Below are 24,126 nucleotides of genomic sequence, written 5' to 3'. Positions count from 1 at the left end.
CCTGAGGAGCAGAATCCCGGAAGGTCAGATCCCACCTCAGGCAGCACCGCACTGTTGACATGCCTCAGGCCACCTTCAGCTACAAGAGTGTCTGTCTATTGGCCCCTTGTATTTTCTGCCCCTTCTCTCCTCCTTTCTTACCATTAACCACATCTAGTTATCCTACCTCCTCTTCCAGCCAAACACGTGTATCAGTCCCTCATTACAAATCACTGAATTTTGGTATCAAAAAGGACCTTGGTAAAAACCTGGTCTGTCACCCTCATCTCATACACGAGGAAACCAGACGAAGAGGGACTAGAAGACCTGCCATGCCACACAGTATAGGGCACAGGAGCACAGACTGAAATTCCACTCCTGCCATCTAATAGGCAGAGGTGCTGGATAAGGAGTTACCTAATCTCCCGAACCCTCATTTCCCAAGCTGTCGAGTGAAGGCACTGATAGCAGCTGTTACACTTTACGGGGCCAGTGTATCTGACGAGGCCGTCCCTGTAAAGTGCTCCCTCAGCTCTGTGCCAGGCACCACCGCATGTCAGTTACCAATAAACACTAGTCAGTACTGTACTTACTGTCCAGAGAGAGACAAATCATGAGGGAGACTGAGGGCTAGGATACACATATCTGGATTCTGAGTCTGAACCTTCCTCAATTATTCCACTTCCCCGTCTGCCAATAACCCACTAGCAGATGGACGGATAGACACTGACCACCCCTGACCATACTCACCCAGATGTCACACTTGCCGGGAAAGAAGCGCTCGGGGATGCGGGCAGCGTACAGGGCTGCTCCCGTGATATACAGGCTGGCCATCAGCATCAACCAGCCGATCTGCCCTATGGTGGCGGCCTTCAGGAAGCCCTCCGAGATGACATAATGCAAGGTGGGAATGACGCCACTCAGGCCAAGGCCCAAGAACACTCCTGGGAATCGTAAGAACACAGAGAAAACGAGGAAGGAGAACTTTGGCACGGTACCAGTGATTCTGTAAACTGAATACTTCACAGCAGGATGCAACAACATCAGCTTTTTGGTCAAAAGGAAAATGAAGGTTCTTCAAACTCTGTGATTCTGACACGCAAGACAGCACATCTAAGTTCTAAAAAGGAGATCTATTTACAAATGCAAAGAGCCTCCTGCTGAGAAAGGCTTAGCTTAACAAGTCAGCAGTATTCAAGGGGTCTGGAATTAGGCTGCTGAGTGTTTTAGAAACAGACAGCTCTAGGGGTTTGCTCAAAGCACCCCCAAAGGCTGCTTCTTTAAAGACACAGATACACAGATACTTTAAAGACACAGTACAGAGCAGTTTTACACACTTCATCTTCCCTTTGAGGCACCAGACATTCCTGGGGGGAGAGTAGGGTGGAAAGGACGGAGGTGGGGATGAGGAAGGGAGAGGGCCCCAGAGCACCGGTCAGATAGTGTGTCAGCAAGGCTCCACCACGGCCGACTGCCCTCAAAACCCTCTACAGCAGTGCTTTTCAAACTTCTGGATATGACCTGGGTTATGAGACAAACTGAGTCTGGATGAGCCTTTTTTTTTTTAATGAACTAGACTAAAATAAAAATGTAAAAAAAAATCAGACTGTGTCAAGTGGAGGGTTAAGTGCCATTTTGTGCAAGTTTTATTATTATATATATATGTATATATATAAAATAAGACATGTTTAGGGTTGTAACAGAAAATGTCACGATCCAAAAAAGGTTAAAGGTAACGCGGATCTAAAACCACTGTGAAGGGTGTGGGTCAACAAAGCACCACAGGGACGTCCCTCAGCAGCCAGGAGCTGCTCCCACGTTCTGACACACAGGTAAGAACGACCTTTGCCAAACAAACCACCATCTGGTAATAAGCTTTCTCAACAACAAGGTGCCTATTACTTGCTTTGGATGTTACAAGCAAGCGCCCACCGATGTGCACCAATACCTGTGCACCAATGCCGAGTGCACACTCGTAGATGACACGGGCATCCCCGAGGGCAGAGCAAGGGCAGTGCTGACTCACTATTTCCTACCCCACCCCCCCGAAAGCATCGTGCTCCTATCTCTTCACTGCGCTTCTCCTCCACGTGCTAAGCGGAGGCTGCTCGTGGTCGTGCCCATCATTCCCAAAGCCAAAGGCTCAGGAACGTGGTCCCTCTGATGTGCACAGACCGCAGGCCACGCAGCTCCACTCAGCCGGAGCGTTCCCATCTCTCGTGCTCCAGGCTGAACACCACAGCTGAGCACCGCTGGGGAAACCAAGTTCTCTGTGAGTTCACGATCAGCCTCTCTATTCAAAACGTTGTCTTCTTGTCCAATACCTGTTCCCCCCAAGATAGAGGCATATCACAGGAAAGGGGGGGACTGAAACCCAGCAGGACCTGGTGGGGCCCTCCCAGGCACAAAAGCCCTTCCGTGTCCCCCATTTCTTATTTGCAGGAAAAAGGTTTCAGCCTCCTAGACCTTTCCTGAGTTCCAAGGGCAGATTCCAACAGTTACTAATTAGAGGAGTGAGGGAATGCAGAAGCAAAGGCGGAACAGTCAAGAACAACAGTGCAGGCAAGGGGCACACGGTCCGGTTCCTCCTCAAGGGACCCAATCTGATGCATGTCTCAGAGCTCTTCTATAGGAACTGGGGCCCACCTGGTGGAGGATGGTGACTTCAGGCTGAGCACAAGCGCGGGGACCCCAGACTGGCTGCAACCAGAAGGCCAACGACTGAGGTTTCTGGAACACCACCCGGTTACCCCCCCATCAATCAACCAGAGGGAGGTCACACACCATGCAGACCTCCCCCAAATTTTGCCTGTAAAAACTGTTCCCCCCAAACCATCAGGGAGTTCAAGTTTTCTGAGCACTAGCTGCCCCAGACTCCTCGTCTGGCGCCTTACAATATAAATGCTGCACTGTCCTCCACCACAAGCCGGTGTCAGCAGACTGGCACGGCAAGCAGACCCAGGTCTGGTTCAGTAACACTTGCAGCCAACCCTGACCACTGCTCACGTGCTCAAAGAAATCCTCAAAAGGGAAGAGGACAGAGTTACAACAGTGCTCATTAACACGAAGTTAATTCTAACTTCTAAACTTCTAGGTAACTGCAGATAAACTGTGGCTTAGACTTTGATACAAAATGGTTTAAAACAAAAAGGTTGAAAGGAAAAGTATTCCTTCTAATACTTCCTGTTCATTCTCAGGAGGTACTGGGTTTGACACTGGGTGGGCAGAAAATTGAAGACACAGCCCTGGCTCCGAGGGGTCAGTCACCAGTCTAGGCCCTCACACAGGAAGTACTCACACAGGAAGGGGCTTTTGGCTTTCCACTGATCTCCAACTAAACAGGCATTATCCTAAATACAAAAAGCCTCTTTATCTCTACATCAGAAAAGATATGTGGTTTAGAACACAATCAGTTGGGAGTGAAGACTTTTTTTTTACACATTTTAAAATGAAAATACATAGGAAAAAAAAATTTTTTTAATTAAAATGAAAATACATAACAAAACAAAAATGACAACAAAAAAAAGAACTAATCACTATAAAAAGTACACCTTGAGCTGAGAAAGAGGAATCACTACTTTACAAAGGTTACGGAGCCACAGCCATAGGGACAGTGTATGGGCCTAAACTCATGTACACGGTATTGCCCCAAATACGTCAACTGCAATAGCTCAGCACCCCTCCACTCTGACACCCCTACTACATTACGAGGCCCTCGAGAACAGGAACTGTGATTTCTCCATCTTTGCACCACAAGTACCTCACGTAATGCTTGGGCAACGGTGACCCTTTAACGAAGCCCGGCAAATAGACGCGGGTCCAGCGTGGGCCCTCGGCGAGCTCTTACCTGCTCTCACCCCCCGGTACTGCGGGGTAGCGAACATGTCCCACTGGGAGACGATGATGGCTGCGATGCCCAGCACACAGATGACAATCAAGTAGATGAAGCACGGCTGCGGGTTACAGTAGAAAGAGTAATAAAGCCAAGGGACGAAGCTTCCCATAATCAGAAGAGCAATGCCAGAGTAATCCAGCCTAGGACAGAAAAAAGAAAATCCATTTAATGTCAAAAAGTACTGCCTGCTACAGGTTCCGATCAAAGTTCCCAGCGGGTGGTATCAAGGGTTCTGCCACCTCTGCTGGAAGTTCTCCCCTAGCCCATGGACTCTACATCACTGATCAAATATGGACTTTGCAGATACTTACTTAGAGAAGACACGGGAGACCCCTTCTGAGTGGCAGTAGACTGTGTGGAAGAGCCACGAAAAAGAAAGGCAGAGAATGGCGCCCAGGAAGAATAATCCAAAGACCACCTTCTCCTGCACGGGGGCCACAAAGGAGATGTTTGGACGAAACATATAAAAGATCCCCAGGCACAGGAAGAATACGCAACCTAGCAAAGAGTACGGGAAGAGAGAAAGGATTATCCTTTTGAAGATACACTGAAGTGTCATATACTGATTATGTTTTCAATCCTGACATCCAAATCGAAAGTTCCATGAGAACTTTCCTAATTTTTCCAAATAACTGAACCTCATCCAAAATGTTGGTCTACTCCAAATACTGTTGGTATCATATGCTCCTCAGTTTCACAAACTCAGTATACAGAATAACTTACTACTAATCCAAAAAAGAAAATAGACATTGCCTGCTACTTCTCAAAAAACTAGAAGAGAGTGGCAGGGACTTATACTACCAAATGTAAAACAGCTAGCTAGTGGGAAGCAGCCGCATAGCACAGGGAGATCAGCTCGGTGCTTTGTGACCACCTACAGGGGTGGGATAGGGAGGGTGGGACGCAGATGCAAGAGGGAAGAGATATGGGGATACATGTATACGTATAGCTGATTCACTGTGTTATAAAGCGGAAACTAACACACCATTGTAAAGCAATTATACACCAATAAAGATGTTTTAAAAAAAAAAGATTAAACTAAAAAAGTAGAAAAACCCACTTCTACCTCTAGATCCCATGTGAAATTTCATTTATAAAGTTTTTGGCATTTATGCTGTAGCCCAGGCTTCGAAGGCCCGTTCTGCATTTTCCTTTGCAGTGAATGCTGATACCTCCAAACTCTGCTAGGAAATACAGCTTTTCTCCACCAATAGCTGTCTAGGAACCTCATGCTTCTCTGGTCCTCACCCGTTGGCCCAACAGATTGGGGAGTTAAGGACAGTGAAATGCCCATTTGGGCCATTTCATAACCAGTTTTTAAACTGTTCTTCACAGTGAGATACCATGTTCTTATTGCCTAGGGAAAGGCCACTTAACACAAGACTGGCACAGAAATTAAGAAGTTAAACATTGACTAAGTGCTTCTGCTCGATCCATTTAATAAAGCATTCACCCTCGAGCAGAAGTCAGCAACAAACCTGACTGTCTATTCTGCTCTCACTGCACTAGCAGTCTGGAACTTGCAGTCACAGCGGAAATCAAATGCGGGGTAAGAAATGCACATCAAATCGGGTCAGGCCAGACTATTCAGTATATTCACAAGGTTGTGTGATCATCACCACCATTTAATTCTAGAACGTTTTCATTACCCCAAAAAGAAGTCCTATACCTGTTCAGCCATCTCCCATTCCCCACTAGACAACCCTAGGCGACCACTAACTTACTTTCTGTCTCTATGGATTTCCCCATCCTGGGTATTTCATGTACATGGATCACACCATACTTGGCCTTTGTGCCCAGCTCCTTCCACTTCGCATGTTTTCAAGGCCCACCCGTGCTGTAGCACATTATCAGCAGTCCACCCCTTCTATGGCCATTATGTGGATTATACCGCATTTTATTCACCCGTCAGCTGATACATGGGCTGTTTCCACTTTCAGCATTATTACGAATAATGCTAAGAACATTCATGTACACATTTTTGTGTGAACATGTTTTCAATTCTCTTGGATATATACCTAGAATTAAAATTGCCAGTAACTCTGTTTAACTTTCTGAGGAACTGCCGAAGTATTTTCTGTGGGCTGCCCCATTTTACCTTCCACCAGCAATGCACGTGAGTTCTAGCCTTTCCACATCCTGGCAAGGACTCGTTATTTTCCATGTTCGTGAGAGCAGCCATTCTAGTGACTGTGAGGCAGCAGCTCACTGCGCCTCCCTCAAACGACCCAGGATGCTGAGCACCTTTCGTGTGTTCACTGGCCACTTGTACGTCTATTCCGATGCTTTCCCCATTTTAAAAGCTGAGTTGTCTTTTTATTGTTTATTTGTAAGAATTCTTCACTAGACCCTTACCAGATATGTGATTTGCAAATATTCTCCCCCATTCTGTGGGTTACCTTTTTACTTTCTTGATAATGTCCTTTGACATACAGAAGTTTTTATTTTTTTAATTTTTTGGTCACGCTGCACAGCATGTGGGATCTTAGTTCCCTGACCAGGGATCGAACCCATGGCCCCTGCATTGGAACTGTGGAGTCTTAACCACTGTACTGCCAGGGAAGTCCCAGAAGTTTAAAATTTTTTTTAGTATTTTATTTATTTGGCTGCGTCAGGTCTTAGTTACAGCATGCGGGCTTCCCTCTAGTTGTGGCGTGTGGGCTCAGTAGTTGCAGCATGCGGGCTTAGTTGCCCCACAGCATGTGGGATTTTAGTTCCCCGACCAGGGATTGAACCTGTGTCCCCTGCGTTGGAAGGCAGATTCTTAACCACTGGACCACGAGCAAAGTCCCAAGTTTTTAATTTCGATCAAGTCCAATTTATTTTTTCTTTGGTTGCTTATGCTTTAGGTGTCAATTCTAAGAAACTGTCACTTAATCCAAGGTCACAAAGATTTACATCTATGATCTCTCCTAATGGGTTCATAGTTTTAGCTCTTATGTTTAGGTCTTTGATCCATCTTAATTTTTCTATATGGTGTGAATAAGAAGTCCAACTTCATTCTTTTGCATAATAGTTACTCAGTTTTCCCCAACATCATCTGTTGAAAAGACTGTTCTCTCCTCCACTGCATTCTTTCTTTAATGTGCAATCATGATGGAAAGAAATATCACAGATCACATTCTGCTTCAAGACAAACTGAAACTGAACTGTGAATATTCTAAGTAATGACTTCCAAAAGTCAGCTTACTTCTATTAAATATTACCTTCCTCTCCACGCTCATTAAAACGTTATAACCCATTCTGTACAGTGCCTTTTCCTTTGCCTGGTTTAAGGACATGTCTGAAAATCTAGTAGAGAGAAATACAACCTAGCTATAATAAAACCATCGTGTCATCGAGGACTACCACAGAGACAACCACTGAGAAACTTCATCATTAGAAATCCAGAAAACAAAAACGGCAAATCCAAAATACATTTTTTAAGTTCCGTCCTTACCCTCAATTACACTGGTGGGGGGAGAAACAGAATGATCACATTGTATCACTGCTGTTACATACCTAAGAGATGTGTCCAGATGTTGCCTGTCTCAGTGTGTATTCTGAAAATGCTCTTAAAACAGGCCCGGAAAGAAGGCATCGGGGGCCGGTGTCCATGCAAGAGGAAGTCGTTATCCTTGAGCCAGTCGGGTAGCACATCATGAGGGATCACTCGCCACCGACCTTCCCAGACCTGGAAGAACATTAGCAAATACGTCGGAGTTTAATGTCTACTGAGCAATACTGACAGCTATCTCTTACCACACTGGCTGATAATGAGAAAAAATACCTTATCTTTAGAAAGACAAATAACATTCAAAGGTATAATGTCCTATATTCTGAGGTTTTAAAAACTTGACTGAGGAAAAACATTTTTTAAAGGCAGGGGATGGGGGGGGCGGGGACAGGACTTTTCTTAGGAAAAGGGAAGAGCAAATGAAATGAAGTTATAGAAAATACCCAAAAAGAGTGCTTTCAAGCTCTGTTTCAATCTGGCTAAAGGTAGAGTGAGGGGGCTGAAGTCCCACCCATACAGACGCCCCATCCCTCCTTCATCCTCCACCACAGACTTTACCTCTGAAAAATCCCTGTCGTGTTAAATAAGACCATTTTTATACTTAATATCCCTGTTGGTGAAAGAAGAACCTAGAATCACACTTATGTACCTTCTGCTAAAGTCTCTCCCTCTCCCTTACTCTTTCTCTTCCCATCACAGCAAATACGGCAAGTGGAGAAGAGCACAGGTGTCAGAAAACCTTGGATCTCTGCCATTAACCAGTTGAATAAGCTTTAATTAATGACAAAATCCTCAAGCCTCAGTGTCTGCATTTATAAAACAAGGACACGAGTGCTTCGATCACTTGGTGAGGAAGCTGTGAGGATCACAGGAAATGACCCAAAGCACTTCATAAATGAGGCGGCAAACCCCAGCATCCCCGCCAAAGGTGATGTGCAGTCCTGCCTGTCCCCGCAGGCTGCCACCTGAGAGCTGATGACCAACGCTGCGGAGCCGGCAAAGGGGCTCAGCCCTCCTGCCCTCCAGGTCCCCCTTTCCTCGCCGTCAGGCCCCCATCAGACTCTAAAGGAAAGGGATCAGGAGTGTGGAAGCCCCTCCGAAAAAGTGTGTGTCTTCACTCTGCTCCTAATCATGTCTCTCAGTCCAGCGAGCTCACACCACAAAATCGCTTAAGCCTAAAATCTAACCTGCTTCTGCTGAGCCAAAAAGATGCAAGGAAGGATGCAGTAGCATGTCTACCTGTGGCTTCCACTCTGACATCGACACCCCTGTGGCCAGCAGCACGGCTGAACCCCACACCTGCCAGCCACCATGCTCACCCTTTCCCTCCACAAGAGTCTGCTGTCCTCTGCTCCCCCTAATCCTTCCTTAGGGGTGTTTTCAGAGAACTGATCCTCTGTGGAACTCCAAAGGGAGTGGGCACAAACAACTGAAGAATAGCAGTGACACTCTTCACACTCAAACTTACTCTCCCTTCTCTCCCTACCCTCCCCACTGGCCCTTTCACCTTCCAACTCAAAACCTGAGGCCTGGGCTAATCTGGCCATTCCCTGCTTGCTCCTAACATACAACAAAATAAAATAATTTGTTACAAGATGCTGCTACTCTGTTTTATTTTGGGAGAATTTTATTTTCTAAGATAGAAATCAATCCTCACCTCCCTCAAGGCAGTTCACAACATGGAAACAGCTCTGCTGTGATCATATGAAAAGTGCTACTGTGTCATCCACCACACAGCCAAAATAGTCCAAAAGAATGCCGAGTTTCTTACATGCTTACACTGTCAGAGCGACCTTCCCCATTGTTTCTAAACAAACATTCTGGTGTCTAAAGACTGGGCCAAGGAGCTGTGCTTTCATAATTATACTGTATTAGTGTCATTTTCAGACACTGCACCCACGTGGCTCAACTTGCAGTGTAGCCAAACACCAACCCAAACAGGTATTCTCTTTCCCCTCCTGGGGAAGAATAAGGTCACAGCTTAGTCAAAGACACATCTATTTATAAGCTTGACAAGGACAATGCCTAAATCAAACATCTCAGCAGTGGTCCACTAGGTTTGTGTTAGACCATATAATGCACAAAACTTAATTTACAAAAGTGACCCACAGAACACCTCCGATCCCACATGACGATGCTCGTAAACAGCATCTACTGAAGGCTGGGAAAGAGACACCAAGATCAAGCTTGGATGCTCCGTAAGCCTAAATGGTCTTGCTCCCTATCCCTACAAGAAAAGCCTTCCCCAAAGGGAAAGTACCTGGACCAGCAAGGTGACAGGACACTTCCTTCTAAACTGTCTACTTGCTTCCAATCCAAGAAAGAACCCTGTGTCATCAGGTTTATCAAGGACGGTCTGGTGCTGGGCCACAGTGTGCGGGGCGACCCAGGAAGCCTCTCCCTCTGATCACAGACACACTGCTAGCGGATGATAAGGGGCTGGTAATAATCACTACTTTTCCTTCCGTAAATTATAGTCTGTAGCAAAAAAGTGCCCATTTATTCACCCATTAGCTTTTAAACTGGAAAGTTTTATCTGCTTTATTCTCTACTCTTGGTTCAGAAGGGAGAACAAAAAGACAGTCAAGTTAGCTACAGGACCCCACGGATCCATTAATATAAAAGTCCCTCATGGCCGGACACTGAATATTGAACTTTGAGATTTAACACCAAACTTGCTTTTTGAAAAACAAAATATATCTTTTGTATCCTTTTGTGCCGATTCTCCAGAGACACGGATTACTAGAATGGGTCTATTGTTTTGCTTGGCTTTTTCTTCACCAGTTTTCAAACAATGATGCAAATTTCCGAGGCTCTGAAAGTAAATCCGTAAATGTTTAGACACTCCTCCCCCTCCCCCCCCTCCCCCCACCCCCCAATCCTCTGTCTTGGAAGAGATGTCTATATCCAGATTATAACATTCTCTTCTCAGCTCTGGTCCACAGTATAGGACTCTAAGTCAACTGGCCCCAATTATTTCTAGAATCATTATGAATGTAGGAAAACCTAAATTTAGTTTTCAGGATCTACGACTACACGCATAAAAAGTCTTGGTTTCATAAAACTCATGAAAAAGCTAAGTGTCAGAAAAATTTTTCTCTAAATGATCAAGAGTCCTTCAAAAATGTTTAATAAATGAATTTACACACACACACACACTGAATTGTGTTGACCTGAGGTCATACCTGCCAGGGCTCCTACGGAATGGACCGAGCGGCTATACCCGTACCAGGGTCCCTGACCATTTTCTCTAAACAAGCAACCCCAATTCCAGTTACCATTTTAGGGGGGGAAAAATCCCCACATGGATCCTAATGAATCAGAAAACATACCAGCTACACTGAAGATACTAGACGTGTGTGAAAACTGGGCAATTCCTGTGTGAAGAGGCGTCTGATTAGCCACACGGTCCCTAAGAAGAGCAGCACACTCGCTATGACAGCGGAACAGATTCAAGGCACTTGGAGATGGCACTCCAGCATCTCCAGGCATCGAACCCCCCCAACTTTTTCATTCTGTCTTGTCTAAATGGTCAACAAGACATCTACTCTGTGAACCTATGTTCAGGAAAGCCTTGCTTCCCAGCTGGATAATGTAGTGCTATCAAACCTTTATCACGGCTGTGCAGGCAAACAGAACCTGTGCCTTGAACAGGGTTAAAGTCTTGACACTGCTTCTGCCCCCCACACCACCACACGCCTCTCTCCTTTAAGTTTCCTGTTTGGGAAGGACTAAACATACAGCACGGAAACAACAAGAAAGGGCCACCTTACCTTGCACACAAACTCTTCCATTCTCTCCATGGCGTGGTGGGCTTGTAAGAGGGGGGACATGCCCATAAACCCCTCGTCCTCCTGAGACGCTCCATCATCGCACCGACGTTCCTCCAAGCTCTGCAAGGCAATCACAGAAACAGTCAGGGACAGAGACCAGGAGCCAAAGGAACCAAACAATACCTTTTCCTTGAAGAATTACAATGAAATTCTCTCAAGGTCAAAACAAGGCTCAGACAAGTAACAATATAGGAAGCAAGGTCTGTTTATTATAGAATGGTTATGAGTACTGAAAATGAACAAGAGGTGCCTGATTCTTCTCTGACAGACGACTGAACTATGGCAGCAGCATTCCTATTCAAGGAGTAGCCTTGAATGCTTTTTTATTTTAAGAATTATACCCATAGACCACATAATACTATTACACATATAAAGTTGAGAGATTATTGAGGGGAAATCTCCAAGAATCCCACCTGGCACGTGTAAAATAAATACAATGTGGTAAGTGCTCTAGGGGAAAAGAAAGAAAGGAGGAAAAAAACTACATTTACCAAATTCTTAAAATACACTGAGCACAAAGAAAAGGCCATCTAACTTAATCCTGACAACCACCTTACTAGAATAGTATTCTTATCAAAACATATAAAGAACATTAGGCAAAGAGGTTAAGTAAGTGGCCCAAGGTTAAAACTAACAAAGTGGAAAAGTAAAAAAGACGAAACCCATCGTCTTTCCACACAGGTGAGGAAATGATCACTGTGTCTGGGGAAATGCAGGAAGACGTGACAGCCTGCAGTCTCCAGGTCAAGGTGCCTGCTGGTTTAGACAAAAGGAAGTTGTAAGAAGGGCAACGGACTAGAACTCAGGAGATGCCAGGAGTAAGCCTGGTTTAACCGCTAACGTCGATGGTTTTCTAGACAGGTCTCTCAACCTTTCTGAGCCTCAATTTTTCTCATTTCCATCTAAAAGGAGAAGTTTAAATCTCTCCAGTCTTCTCCATTCTCTAAAATTTGGTGGTTCTGTCACTCAGTGAATAATGACACCACAGGAAAGTACTTCCTAAGCTAAGTGTCTGCCAGGTGAACAGCACTGCCCCCATAACTGCATGAGGGGGTGAACTGCAATCAGAAAACTAACCGGGGACGCTGAGCACACGGAGCTCATCTACCACAAAACGTGAATTTGAACATGTTTCTAAAGAAATCCTAAGATTTTACTTTCTTCACTTTTCAAGATAACTAGAGGCTATTAGGCAGCATGTGAGACATGCTATGCACCCAATCTCAATATTTTTTAAATTATGTTCTCCAAGAAAACCATCTTGAATCTGCTTCTCTAGTATTCTCACCAAGAAAACACCCTCCCCTTCTCTACTTACCTAAAACTTACCTTCCTGCCCCTCCATGCCAGCCCATCACCATCATGTTCCTGTTTAAACCTCTTAACTACTCCCGCATAGTGTTTCTCTACCTTTCCTTCAAGAAGGTTCCATGTTTCCCTCCCACACCCCTCCACAGCCCCTCTACCTTTCTAGGAACATTTTTTAGATTGCTTCCCCCAATCCTGTGAAATTTCAATAACACAGATATTAACACAGCCGTCTGGAGGGCTACAAACCATTGTAACATTTCAATGTGTTTCACTCCCTGCAAACAAGAAGCCATTTTCACCAGAAAATGTAGGCGCCACCTAACCCATCACACGCCTCCTCTTCTGAATTTCTTCAGCACTTCAGGTCCAGACTGCTCACTTGACAACTGATGTACAGCTCCTGTTCACTGCCTTACACTGTTTTAGTTCATATTTGACAGAATGTTGCTTTTTCACAGTAACGCTTCCTAAACTAGATTTTAAGTGTATGTTTGTCTTCTTCCATTGCTCCCAGAACAGCTGTGCCAATATTTTATATACTTACAAAGTTGCTAGATTAATTAATGCTTTAAAAGATTTAAGGATTGTGCCTTATTAAACAAAATAAAAGTGATAAAATTCCATTAAATCATCAATTATATGAAAACTGAAAATAGACAACAGCTTGAAATGATTAGCGGACTGATTTTTTTAAGTATAAAATGTAAATTTATATAAAACATAAAATAGGTCCAATATTTATGCATGTTTAACATGTAGTTCATTCTTCACAAAGAGAAACAGAAACATGGATTCAATCTTGATTCTCAGACAAATAAATCATGCCAGCAGTTTCCAATAAAACTACAAATAAGCACGCAGAACACAGTTAAATGTTTCCTGTACTATCAAAAGTAAAACCTGACTAAGTTGCAGGCAGTCTGCGATACCAACGGGGTCAAGTGCACTTGGATCCACGGAGGACCACTGACAGGGAAAGGCAAGGCAGCCTCACTGGCAGAAGCGAAGGCACTTCACATAGGTGACCTTTACTACAGACTGAGGAAAGGAAAATGAGGAGAGGGCACCTCTCTGGGTGGGCACCCACCACTGTCCACGTCTACAGGAAAGAGAGATGAACTCATCAACTTCCCATAGCAGGGAGGAGGAGAACAATGGCACTGCTATGGGGGAGGACAGCTTTGATTCTCAGCAGTGCTTAACACATGTTTATTACAAGAAAACAGAAAACATTGAGAATGCAAGATGTATGGTCTCAGTCGAACACCGAACAGAGGAAAAAACTGTTTATTCACTTCAACAGTTTTTAGGAAAAGTTGGCTTGCCAATGGATAAAAGTGACTCTGAAGCCAGATAAACCTTGACTAATGATAAATTGTGTGATCTTTGACAAAATTATATACAATCTCAATAAGCATCAGTTTCCTCATCTGCAAAATGATTTTAACAACACTGTACTACACTGCACATCTGTTTAAGGAACAAAGATAATGAATAAAAGAAACTATCCCAGGGCCTAGGACTCCGGCAATAAATAAGTGATGGTCTTTCTCATGATGATGGGCTACGTACTGAGCACACTGAAGTAGGTGCCACAGCCTAGTGGGGAAGGCACCCCTGTAAGTAAAACAAACAAACAACAAAAAAACCATAGCAATGAGCTAGTCTATAGCATGGACAAGGTCTGATGCAAACAGAAAAGAGAGAAGTTAACTCTGGCACTGCTAGAAAGTTTTCCAGAAAGGTAACATCTGAGGCAAGCCCTGGAAAATGCATTAAGAGTTCACCAGTCAGACATGACAGGGAAAGGTAACAGCCCGAATCCAAAAACACAGAGGGAAGAAAAAGCTCCAAAGAAAGAGCACAGAGTTTAGCACAGCTGTGGCAACAAAGCAAATGTGATGTGAGGCCAAAGGAGGTGAGTAAGGAAACAATCCAAATGCCTGTGGATGAGGGAAGAGACCCAGCCTAGCTAACAACAGAATACTAGTCAGTCATAAAAAGGAATGAAGAGTGGATACAGAAGATGTGGTGCATATATACAATGGAATATTACTCAGCCATTAAAAAGAATGAAATAATGCCATCTGCAGCAACATGGACGGACCTTGAGATTGTCATACTGAGTGAAATAAGTCAGACAAAGAGAAATATCGTATGCTCACATGCAGAATCTAAAAAAAAAAATGATACAAATGAACTTATTTACAAAACAGAAACAGACTCACAGACTTAGAGAACAAACTTATGGTTACAGTGTGGGGTGATAGTTAGGGAGTTTGGGATTGACATATACATACGGCTATATTTAAAATGGATAACCAACAGGGACCTACTGTACAGCACAGGGAACTCTACTCAATATTCTGTAACAACCTAACTGGGAAAAGAGTTTGAAAAAGAATAGATACATGTATATGTATAATTGAATCACTTCCTTGTACACCTGAAACTAACACATTGTTAATCAACGATACTCCAACATAAAATAAAAAGTTAACCAAAAAAAAAGGAATGAAGTTCTGGCGCAGGCCACCATAGGGATAAACTTTGAGAACACCACGCTCAGTGAAATGCACCCCACACAACAATTCCACTTACATGAAATACCTAGAATAACCGAATTCACAGAGACAGAAAGTAAACTAGAGGTTCCCAAACACTGGGCTGGGGGGAGGAAGGAATGAAGAGTTACTCCTTAAGTCTTTCTGGGGTGATGAAAAACTTTGGAAGTAACAGTAATGGTTGCACAACATTGTGAATACGATTAGTGTCACTGAACTATATACTTTAAAGGGGTCAGAATGGCAAATTTTACATTATAAATTTTGCCATAATAAAAAATTTTTAAAGAAGGTAAAGACATACAATGTAGCTTTATTAATAATAGTGAAAAACCAGAAATAACCCAATTGTCTAACAATAAGAAACTGGATAAACAGGTGTGATAGATTTATATAACAGAATACTCTTCCGTAATAAAGAACTGACACAAAACAATATGGGTGAGTAGCAGAAACATGCCAAGTGAAAGAAGCCATTATTAAGACAGTGTGTATCACATGATTCCATTTGTATCAACGTCAGCAACAAGCAAAACAAATCTACTGTGGTAGGAGTCACAATAATGGCAACCACTGGGAATGGGGGTGAGGGAGGGGTTACTGACTGGAAGGGCATAAAGGGAAGTTTCTGAATGATGGAAATAATCTGAATCTTGATCTGCGTGGTCGTCACACATATGTAGTGTCACTGTGCTATATATCTAAGATTTGGGCATTTTAAACACATTTTAATGTGTTTAAATTACCCCATAATACAATGTTTGTGTAAATCATACCTCAATAAAATGCTTAAAAATAAAAAAAAATAAAAAAACGGAGGGAGAGGAATGGAGGTGGAGTTCGGTAGGAACCAGCTCCTTAAAAGCTTCTGATGCTCCTGGGCTTCAGGCTTTACCCTGCAGGCAGGGCTGAGCATTTAATGGATATGAGAGCAGGGCAAGCTGAGCACTAGACTTGCATTTGGAAACTATCACTTTGGCAACAGAGAGAAGGTCTGGTTGAAGAAGGGAAACAGGAAAGGAGAGAAATAAATTAAGAAAATACTTTAAAAGTCTAAAGCAGGTTGATCTCAGCTAGGGGGAATTTTACCCCCCCCCCAGGGGACATCTGGCAATAACTGGATTCACTTTTACATGTCACAAGTGGTGGGAATGCTACTGGCATCCAGTAGGTAGGGGCCAGGATACTGTTAAACATCCTACAATGGCAAAATGTCACCAGGGAGTGAGAAACTCTGATCTAAAGAAATAATGAGAGGGTCTATACACCTCAAATTATGTATGTCACAGTTCAATACTGTGTTCACATCAGAAAAAAAAAAAACTTATCAGATTCTTCTCTGTGAAAGATGCTAATAAGTGAGCTACTTACTAATAAGTGGTTACTAGTGCCGGGGCTAAATGGTAAGCATTCATTCAAAAAACTCAAGAAGTATTCACTGAGCGGCTACCACTTTAGAGATGAGAAACCTGAGGTTAAATGATGTGTTCAAGGTAACACACCTAGAGTCAGAAATTCAACTCAGGTCCACAGAGTTCCTGCTCTATTCATTCCCCTCACACAGTTTTCTAGTTATGAAACGGCCTGTTTCTGTGGGTAACAGACATTGGGCCAAAAGGCCACGACACATACAGACAGCCCTCGTTCCACATGGTAGCTCAGGATGTACAAACTGTGCAAGCCAAAATCACGTTTGGCAATCTTAATGACCAGTGGGGACTACTGCATGACCTGAACAAAATGCTGTCAAAACATTAAAATCTCTGTCAGTTTTACATGTACAAAGAAATAGACTAGTGAAAACCAGTATTTATTTAGCATGCTATATTTTAGAACAGAAACACTGAGAATTAACTGTTTATTGGTTAAAAAAAGTTACCAAGAGTGATGTGAGCAGTGTGTGCCTTCTTGTTTAACTTATAACACACAGTGAGCATATTCTCTATGCCTTGGCAAACTGTCGTACTTTCTACGTTTGGATCAGGGTTTCAACGTTTTATTCTTTGCACTTTCGAAGTCATGAACCATCCTTAGGCACTCCTTTCATCTGACCTTTCTGCCTGCCACTGGCCATCCACATCCTCTGTCACACGATACTCCTTTATGGCGACAAGCCTGCCCTCGCTAAGATCCTCTGGCTGCAGATCTAGAATCTCTTTAAGTGGCGGCAGGCAGTGCCAACATTCCCACAGTCAGCTATTGCTTCTCTAACTCCTATTTATGTTTGACTTGATTTTCACGTTCGCCGTTATCACGTTCATTTCTTTGCTTCACTCTTCTCTTTGTCAGCCTCTTCCCTCTTTTGATTATCCATTTTTATAAAGGGTCGCATGGGTTTATCACTGGGAAGCAACACACTTTGCTGTCTCATGGATTAAGTGAGTAACAGATGTACACTGACCAGTCACTGACAGACTTTCAAAGAAGTCATCAATACAATGAACATCTACTATTTGCACCATCATCTGTGGACTGGAGAGACAGCAGAGAGTTGGTACTTTAAGAATTACTGACAGTAAATAAACCACAGTAACTAAAATCTGAACCATACTGTGGAGGGACTGATATTATTTAACGAACGCATGGTAGCTGAAACTCATGCATGCTGGAAACTCGCAGAGCATCAGGGCTGCCTGTATGCATTTCTCTTCTCATCTTTTACAACTGCCCTTCTATCCAAAATGGTGCTTCTAAAGAGCTAACCTCAATTCAAAGAACGCGATCCTATATGTAAGGCAAGAATTTCACTGTACATTACATTACTAAGATATGTAGCTTCATCCAGGTTTTTTTTGGGGGGGGGGTGTGGGGATCAGTTTTTTATTAATAAATACCACCAACGGTAATATTTCCACCTCCCATGGTCCAGTGTATGTGTTATGAAGCAGAATGTGGTCAGTGGTCAAATACACACCCCAGTAAAGATAAATACTTCCACCCATCCCAACATGTCAGCAAGATTTCTGAATTTTTATAAAAGAACATTTCCTTCAGAAGAGCAAAGTATTAGTAAGTCTGCTGATCTACCAAACATTATCCCCACTTCTCACCCTAATATAACAGAATACTCACCAACATGTCTTCAAAAAACAAATGTCTAAAACACGACCATAAATAGTTATTTGTTGTGTTCAAGCATTTGTTAGCAAGTTATTTGTTGCTAATTAGGGATCTACACAGAGTGGGTGGTGGTAAATAGTTCCCCTGGTGAAACAGAGGTTAACATGTAGGAATTAAGTGGTAGAGTCAAGCAGTGGCTAGAACACAAGACAAAAGTGTTTTCTCCAGGGCACACGGGCAAGTTTATAGCTCTGCCAATAATGACGGTTTGGAAAGTCTGTGCTGAGCACTATATATATAAAAATATCTGTCTTCCAATATTAACTCTAAAGAACTACCTTGTCATGAGTGGAAATTATTTTTAATTTCCCTTCTAGTAGCCACTAAACCACAGCACCCAAACATCTGTTTCAATACTAAACTGCATCTATACTAAGATGATCACATACAAGGGTTAAACATTTGCTCTGTTCTGCTCCTGTTGTCATATCTCTAACTGTTATCAAAACAAGTTTTGAAGAGAAACAGGACATTGTAAATGATAATTAAAACCAAAGCTGCCTAAAATAAAGGCATAAACCTTAATTCTCTAAGGCTTTCTATGAATAAATCACTATATTTAAACTTAAAGAGAGGTCAATGCTCTGAAGTGAGTACAAAAACACTTTCAAATCTTTTCCTCCTACTATCTTCAGTGAAGTCCATCTGTGAGAAGAGTTAAAGTGGGTTATATCTCAAAACACAACAATATCCAACTCTGATGATCCGTACAAACTGCAACCTAAAATGTTAATTCTCTGGAGTGTATTTTACCTTTGGAAAGAGAGAACCAGAGTGATAAAGATGAAAGTCCTATATGAAAATAATTCATCAGTCTATTGCGCGTTTATCTGCTTTAGCCCAACTCAGTTCAACAGAGTAATTCAGTTTAATAAATATTAAGAGGCATTTTAAAAAGATGAGTAGGGCTTCCCTGGTGGCGCAGTGGTTGAGAGTCCGCCTGCCGATGCAGGGCACACGGGTTCGTGCCCCGGTCCGGAAGGATCCCACATGCCACGGAGCGGCTGGGCCCGTGAGCCACGGCCGCTGAGCCTGCTCGTCCGGAGCCTGTGCTCCGCAACGGGAGAGGCCACGGCAGTGAGAGGCCCGCGAACCGCAAAAAAAAAAATAAGAGTAAAATATAGTCTCTGTCTTCCACGGGCATACAATCTAATAAGGGGCTGAATTAGCTACATAAATGACTAAGAAATAAGGTACAGCCAGTTTAAAGACAGGGAGTGTGGAGCTCGGGAAAGGCTGCATGAGGAATAGAATTTTGGAAAGACGAAATAAAAGAACTGTCAAGAGGGAAAAGCAAAAGTACCATTTTGAAGAAAAGAGACTAGTTCAGTTCCGCTGAAACTTAGGGTGCATTTAGCGGAGTAGCAAGACATAAATTATATATTTAAATACTAGTTGAAGTCAGTAGACAAAGTGCCACAGAGATCTACGGTCATAACACTATCCACAATTAGAAGATAAAGGTCAAGGAAATGGTAAGATACCCAGGGGCCAGGACGGCAAAGTTTGATTAAAATGTATATGCCCTACAGAGGTCAGTGAGAACTGAGGCTTCTGCATTCACATAACTGTGAGGACTAAGATCTAAGGCCCCTACACAACATGACCTCATTTGTTCAGGAAACCCTTGCCCAGGAAGATTAAGGGTACAAACCAGTAGGTAGCTTTGCTGTTAGCTTTAGGAGCTTCTCAGAAATTCACTTAACATTAGACTGCTCAACCAGCTCCTTAGTATAATAAATTACTGAACTGGGCACACCTACTCACTTATCAAGTAAGAACTTGCTCACCAGACTTGCTCCAACTGTCCTAATCTATCACAAGCTCTGCGCAATGTTAATACGATCTTTGTATTGAAAGACCTGCTTTAAACCACGAGAAGTCAGACCGCAAACCCTACCCACAGCCAGCCATGGCCTCTCCTTCTAAAGCAAGACCCTTCAGAGTGATGCTCACTCTCACTGCAGTAAATAAGAAACTTCGCTTAGTCTGATCAACAGGTTATTTTTGTTTGTTTGCTTTTTTTATTAACCATTTTTTAAACTGAAGTACAGTTAATTTACAACGTTGTGTCAGTTTCAGGTGTACAGCAAAGTGATTCAGTTATAACATCAACAGGTTATTTTGATGGTCTTTTTGGAAAGTTGACAGGTTGAATCCAGCATTAAATTTAGAAGTCTGCATGTGTAGTAAGGGCATTAGCAAGCTGATGTAGCTAACACACAAACACAGGGGTTAGTAGAAATTAAGGGGTCTTCAAAAAATGATAGCTGAAAGAGTAAGCACCGATGACTGCATCTCTGCTGTCGTCCAACAGAGGTACAACAGCCAGTCTATCTGAACACTCACTTTGGCCAGCCTAGCAACATACAGACTCAGCCTGTAAAGACTAGCTATCGCTATCAAAGATTGATGGGAAAGACCTTTAAAATCATCCAAGTTTTTTTTTAAATTCTCACAAAGCAGCTGTCTCTAATCTTAACTGAATTTCCTAAGTAGACCTCCTCAAGAAAAGAAAATGAAGTGACTGGCAGACGGGAGTCTAATTACAAGTTAGATTTCTTATGATAAACTAATAAACAGTGGCATTCTTATGAGTTTGGTTAAAGCAAATCAGTTCAAGAAAATAATTCCTAGGTTGAATGAATGAAGAGTTGGCTCCAGTCCCCGTTTATGAAGAAGAATTTGGAGCAGAGAAAAAGTAGGACAACCATAAAGGCTGCTCTCTTTATTCAACTTAATACCTTAAAAACTCAGAGATACGAAATAAAGTCATAAAACTAAAGATCAAGGGTAACCTGGTTTGAAATGCCTCTTTTGTGTTTTTATCTATAGATGGTTACAAAACACAAACTATAAAGTTCAGCAAATACAGTTAAAAGAGCTGATGCTTTAGAGCCAGAGGCCTAGAAGTAACGGTCTATCCACTTCAACCAGTACACAACACCACACATTTCAGAAAGAACTTTGGGGGGTGGAAGAACACTGGACTGGGAGGCTAAAGATCTGGATTTTAGGCTCACTTGCTAACAAACTGAAACCCTTGTACCTTTCACTCTAGCTATACCAGATGTTTTGCAGGTTCACACATCAATATACACCAATGTATACTCAAAACACGTTAGCTATTATCATTATTACTATTCCCTAAAAGCATCATGCTATTTCTTATTCTGAGTCTTCACATCTGCTATTCCCTTGGCCTGGAATACCTTTTAGTCCTTCAATAACCGAGTCAAGCCTTATCCAGTTCTGCTTATTACATTTCCACTTCCTTTTAGATAACCCCAGTCATAGAAAAAACAATCCTAAAATTCATATGGAATGACAAAGGACTCTGAATAGTCAAAATAGTCCTGAGAAAGAACAGCAAAGCTTGAGGCATCACACTTCCTGACTTAGAGACATATTACAAAGCTACAGTAATCAAAGCAGTATGGTACTGGCATAAAGACAGCCACATAGACCAATGCAACAGAAGAGAGGGCACAGAAATAAACTCACACATATACAGATCTTCGGCAAGAGTGGCAAGACTACACAATGGGGAAATGATAGTCTCTTCAACAAATGGTGTTGGAAAAACTGGATATCCACATGCAAAAGAATGAAACTGGACCCTTAGCTTACACCATACACAAAAACGAATTCAAAATGACTTAACTAAAAATAAGTTAAATGCGGGAATTCCCTGGCAGTCCAGTGGTTAGGACTCCATGCTTTCACTGCCAAGGGCCATGGTTTGATCTGGTCAGGGACCTAAGATCCCAAAAGCCATGCAGCACAGCCAAAAAAAAAAAGTTAAATGTGAGACCTGAAACTATAAATATACTAGAAGAAAATGTAGAGGAAAAGCTTCATGACATAGTCAATTTTAAAACATTTTCATCACCCCAAAAGAAACCCCATACCCATTAGCAGTGACTCTCCATTTCCCCATCCCTCCAGCACTTGACAACCACAAATCTACCTTCTGTCTCCATAGATTTGCCTATTCTAGACATTTCAAATAAACAGAATAATTAAATATGTCATCTTTGTGACTGGCTTCCTTCATTTAGCAGAATGTTTTCAAGGTTTATCTGTGTGGTAGTATGTAACAGTATTTCTTTTTTTTTTTTTTTTTGCCAAAAATATTCCATTTTATGGACATACCTCATTTAATATATCTATTCATCAAGTAAGTGATGGACATTTGAGTTGTTTGTACTTTTTGACTCATAAATAGTGCTGCTAGGAACATACATATAAAGTTTTGTTTTGATGTATATTTTTATTTCTCGGGTATAAACCTAAAAGTGGTATTGCTGGGTTATATGATAACTCTGTTTAACTTTTTGAAGAACTGATGACAGTTTTTCTAGAGCAGCTATACCATTTATATTACCCTCAGCATATATGAGGGTTCGCATCTTCATGAATGCTTGTTAACTGTCCCCCTTGCAAAAAAATTTTAACCATTCTTGTGCATATAAAGTGGTATCACATTGAGGTTTTGACTTGCGTTTCCTTAATGATTAAAGATGTTGAGCATTTCCTAAAAAAAAAAAGCTTCGTGACGCTGGGCATGAAGAAATATGACACCGATATCACAAAAAAAGCAAAATAAGAAAAATAGGACTATGTCATACCACAAACCTCCTGCATAGCAAAGAAGACAATTGAGAGTGAAAAGGTAACCTAAGGACAGGAGAAAACATCTGCAAACCATGGATCTGATAAGGGGTTAATATCCAAGATATATAAGGAACTCCTATAACTGAATAGCAAAAACCAAACAAACAAAAACAAACCCAACTTAAAAATGTGCAAAGGACTTGAACAGACATTTCTCTAAAAGACATATAAATGGCCAACAGGTATATGAAAAGGATGCTCAACATCACTAATCATCAGGGAAACACAAATCAAAACTACAATGAGATACCACAGTCACATCTGTTAGGACAGACATTATCAAAAAAGAAAATAAAGTGTTGATGAGGATATGGAGAAATTAGAACCCCTGTACACTGCTGATGGGAATGTAAAATGGTTCAGCTACTATGGAAAACAGTATGGAAGTTTCTAAAAAATTAAAAACAGAACTACCATATGACCCAGTAATCCCACTGCTGGATATTAATCCAAAAGAACTAAAAACAGTACCTTGAAAAGATATCTGCAGCATTATTCACAATAGCCAAGAGGTAGAAACAACCTAAACAACCATCAGTAGATGAATGGATAAAGACAGAGTGATATATACCTATCAATAAACTATTACTCAGCCTTAAAAAAAAAGGCTTGTCTTATACTACAACATGAACAGACGTTGAGGACACTGTGCTCAGTGAAACAAGACAGTCACAGAAGGACAAATACTACATGATTCCATTTATATGAGGTATCTAAAGTTGTCAAACTCATAGAAGCAGAAAGTAGGATGGTGGTTGCCGAGGGCTGGTGGGGTGGAGAAAATGGGGAGTTGCTATTCAATGGGTAGATGTTTCACTCACGCAAGATGGAAAAGCTCTAGAGATCTGCGGCACAACAAAGTGCATACAGTTAGCAATAACATATGTCATGTGTTTACTACAATAAAAAAGAAAAGATAACCCAGTCCTCATCCAAACCTAGCGACAGTTCTTACTGCTTTGATAACTGCTTAGGCCTAAGTAGCAATGGAGGGAAAGTCAAGTTGCTCAGCCTGAATAGGGGAGTCTTAGCTGCTAGTACATGTTATTGTAAAACATCAACAAGAAAGCAAAGCCATAAGCAAGGAAGAAAGTTCTTACCCTAGCTATCTGTCAAACTGCTTTTAAAAGAGTAATGGTAGGGCTTCCCTGGTGGCACAGTGGTTGGGAGTCCACCTGCCTATGCAGGGGCCACAGGTTTGATCCCTGGTCCAGGAAGACCCCACATGCCACGGAGCAACCAAACCCATGC

General features: G+C 42.3%; 1 protein-coding gene across 3 annotated transcripts in view; it reads right to left on the bottom strand.

The window, feature by feature from the left end:
• ADIPOR2 (adiponectin receptor 2) overlaps positions 1–24,126 on the bottom strand; it is a 52,262-nt gene that overhangs the window by 4,416 nt on the left and 23,720 nt on the right. For all 3 annotated transcript variants that reach the window (XM_030834814.3, XM_030834811.3, XM_030834810.3), the window contains 5 exons: positions 11,144–11,263; positions 7,376–7,547; positions 4,186–4,372; positions 3,827–4,014; positions 730–923 (listed from right to left, as the gene is read on the bottom strand). In XM_030834814.3, coding sequence (XP_030690674.1) covers positions 730–923; positions 3,827–4,014; positions 4,186–4,372; positions 7,376–7,547; positions 11,144–11,263 — 861 coding nt within the window. The remainder of the gene's footprint in view (positions 1–729; positions 924–3,826; positions 4,015–4,185; positions 4,373–7,375; positions 7,548–11,143; positions 11,264–24,126) is intronic.

Source organism: Globicephala melas, chromosome 10 (genome assembly GCF_963455315.2).
Source record: "Globicephala melas chromosome 10, mGloMel1.2, whole genome shotgun sequence".
Taxonomy (NCBI): Eukaryota; Metazoa; Chordata; class Mammalia; order Artiodactyla; family Delphinidae; genus Globicephala; species Globicephala melas.
The sequence above is the reverse complement of the archived record's forward strand: the minus strand, read 5'-3'. Positions and strand labels throughout refer to the sequence as shown.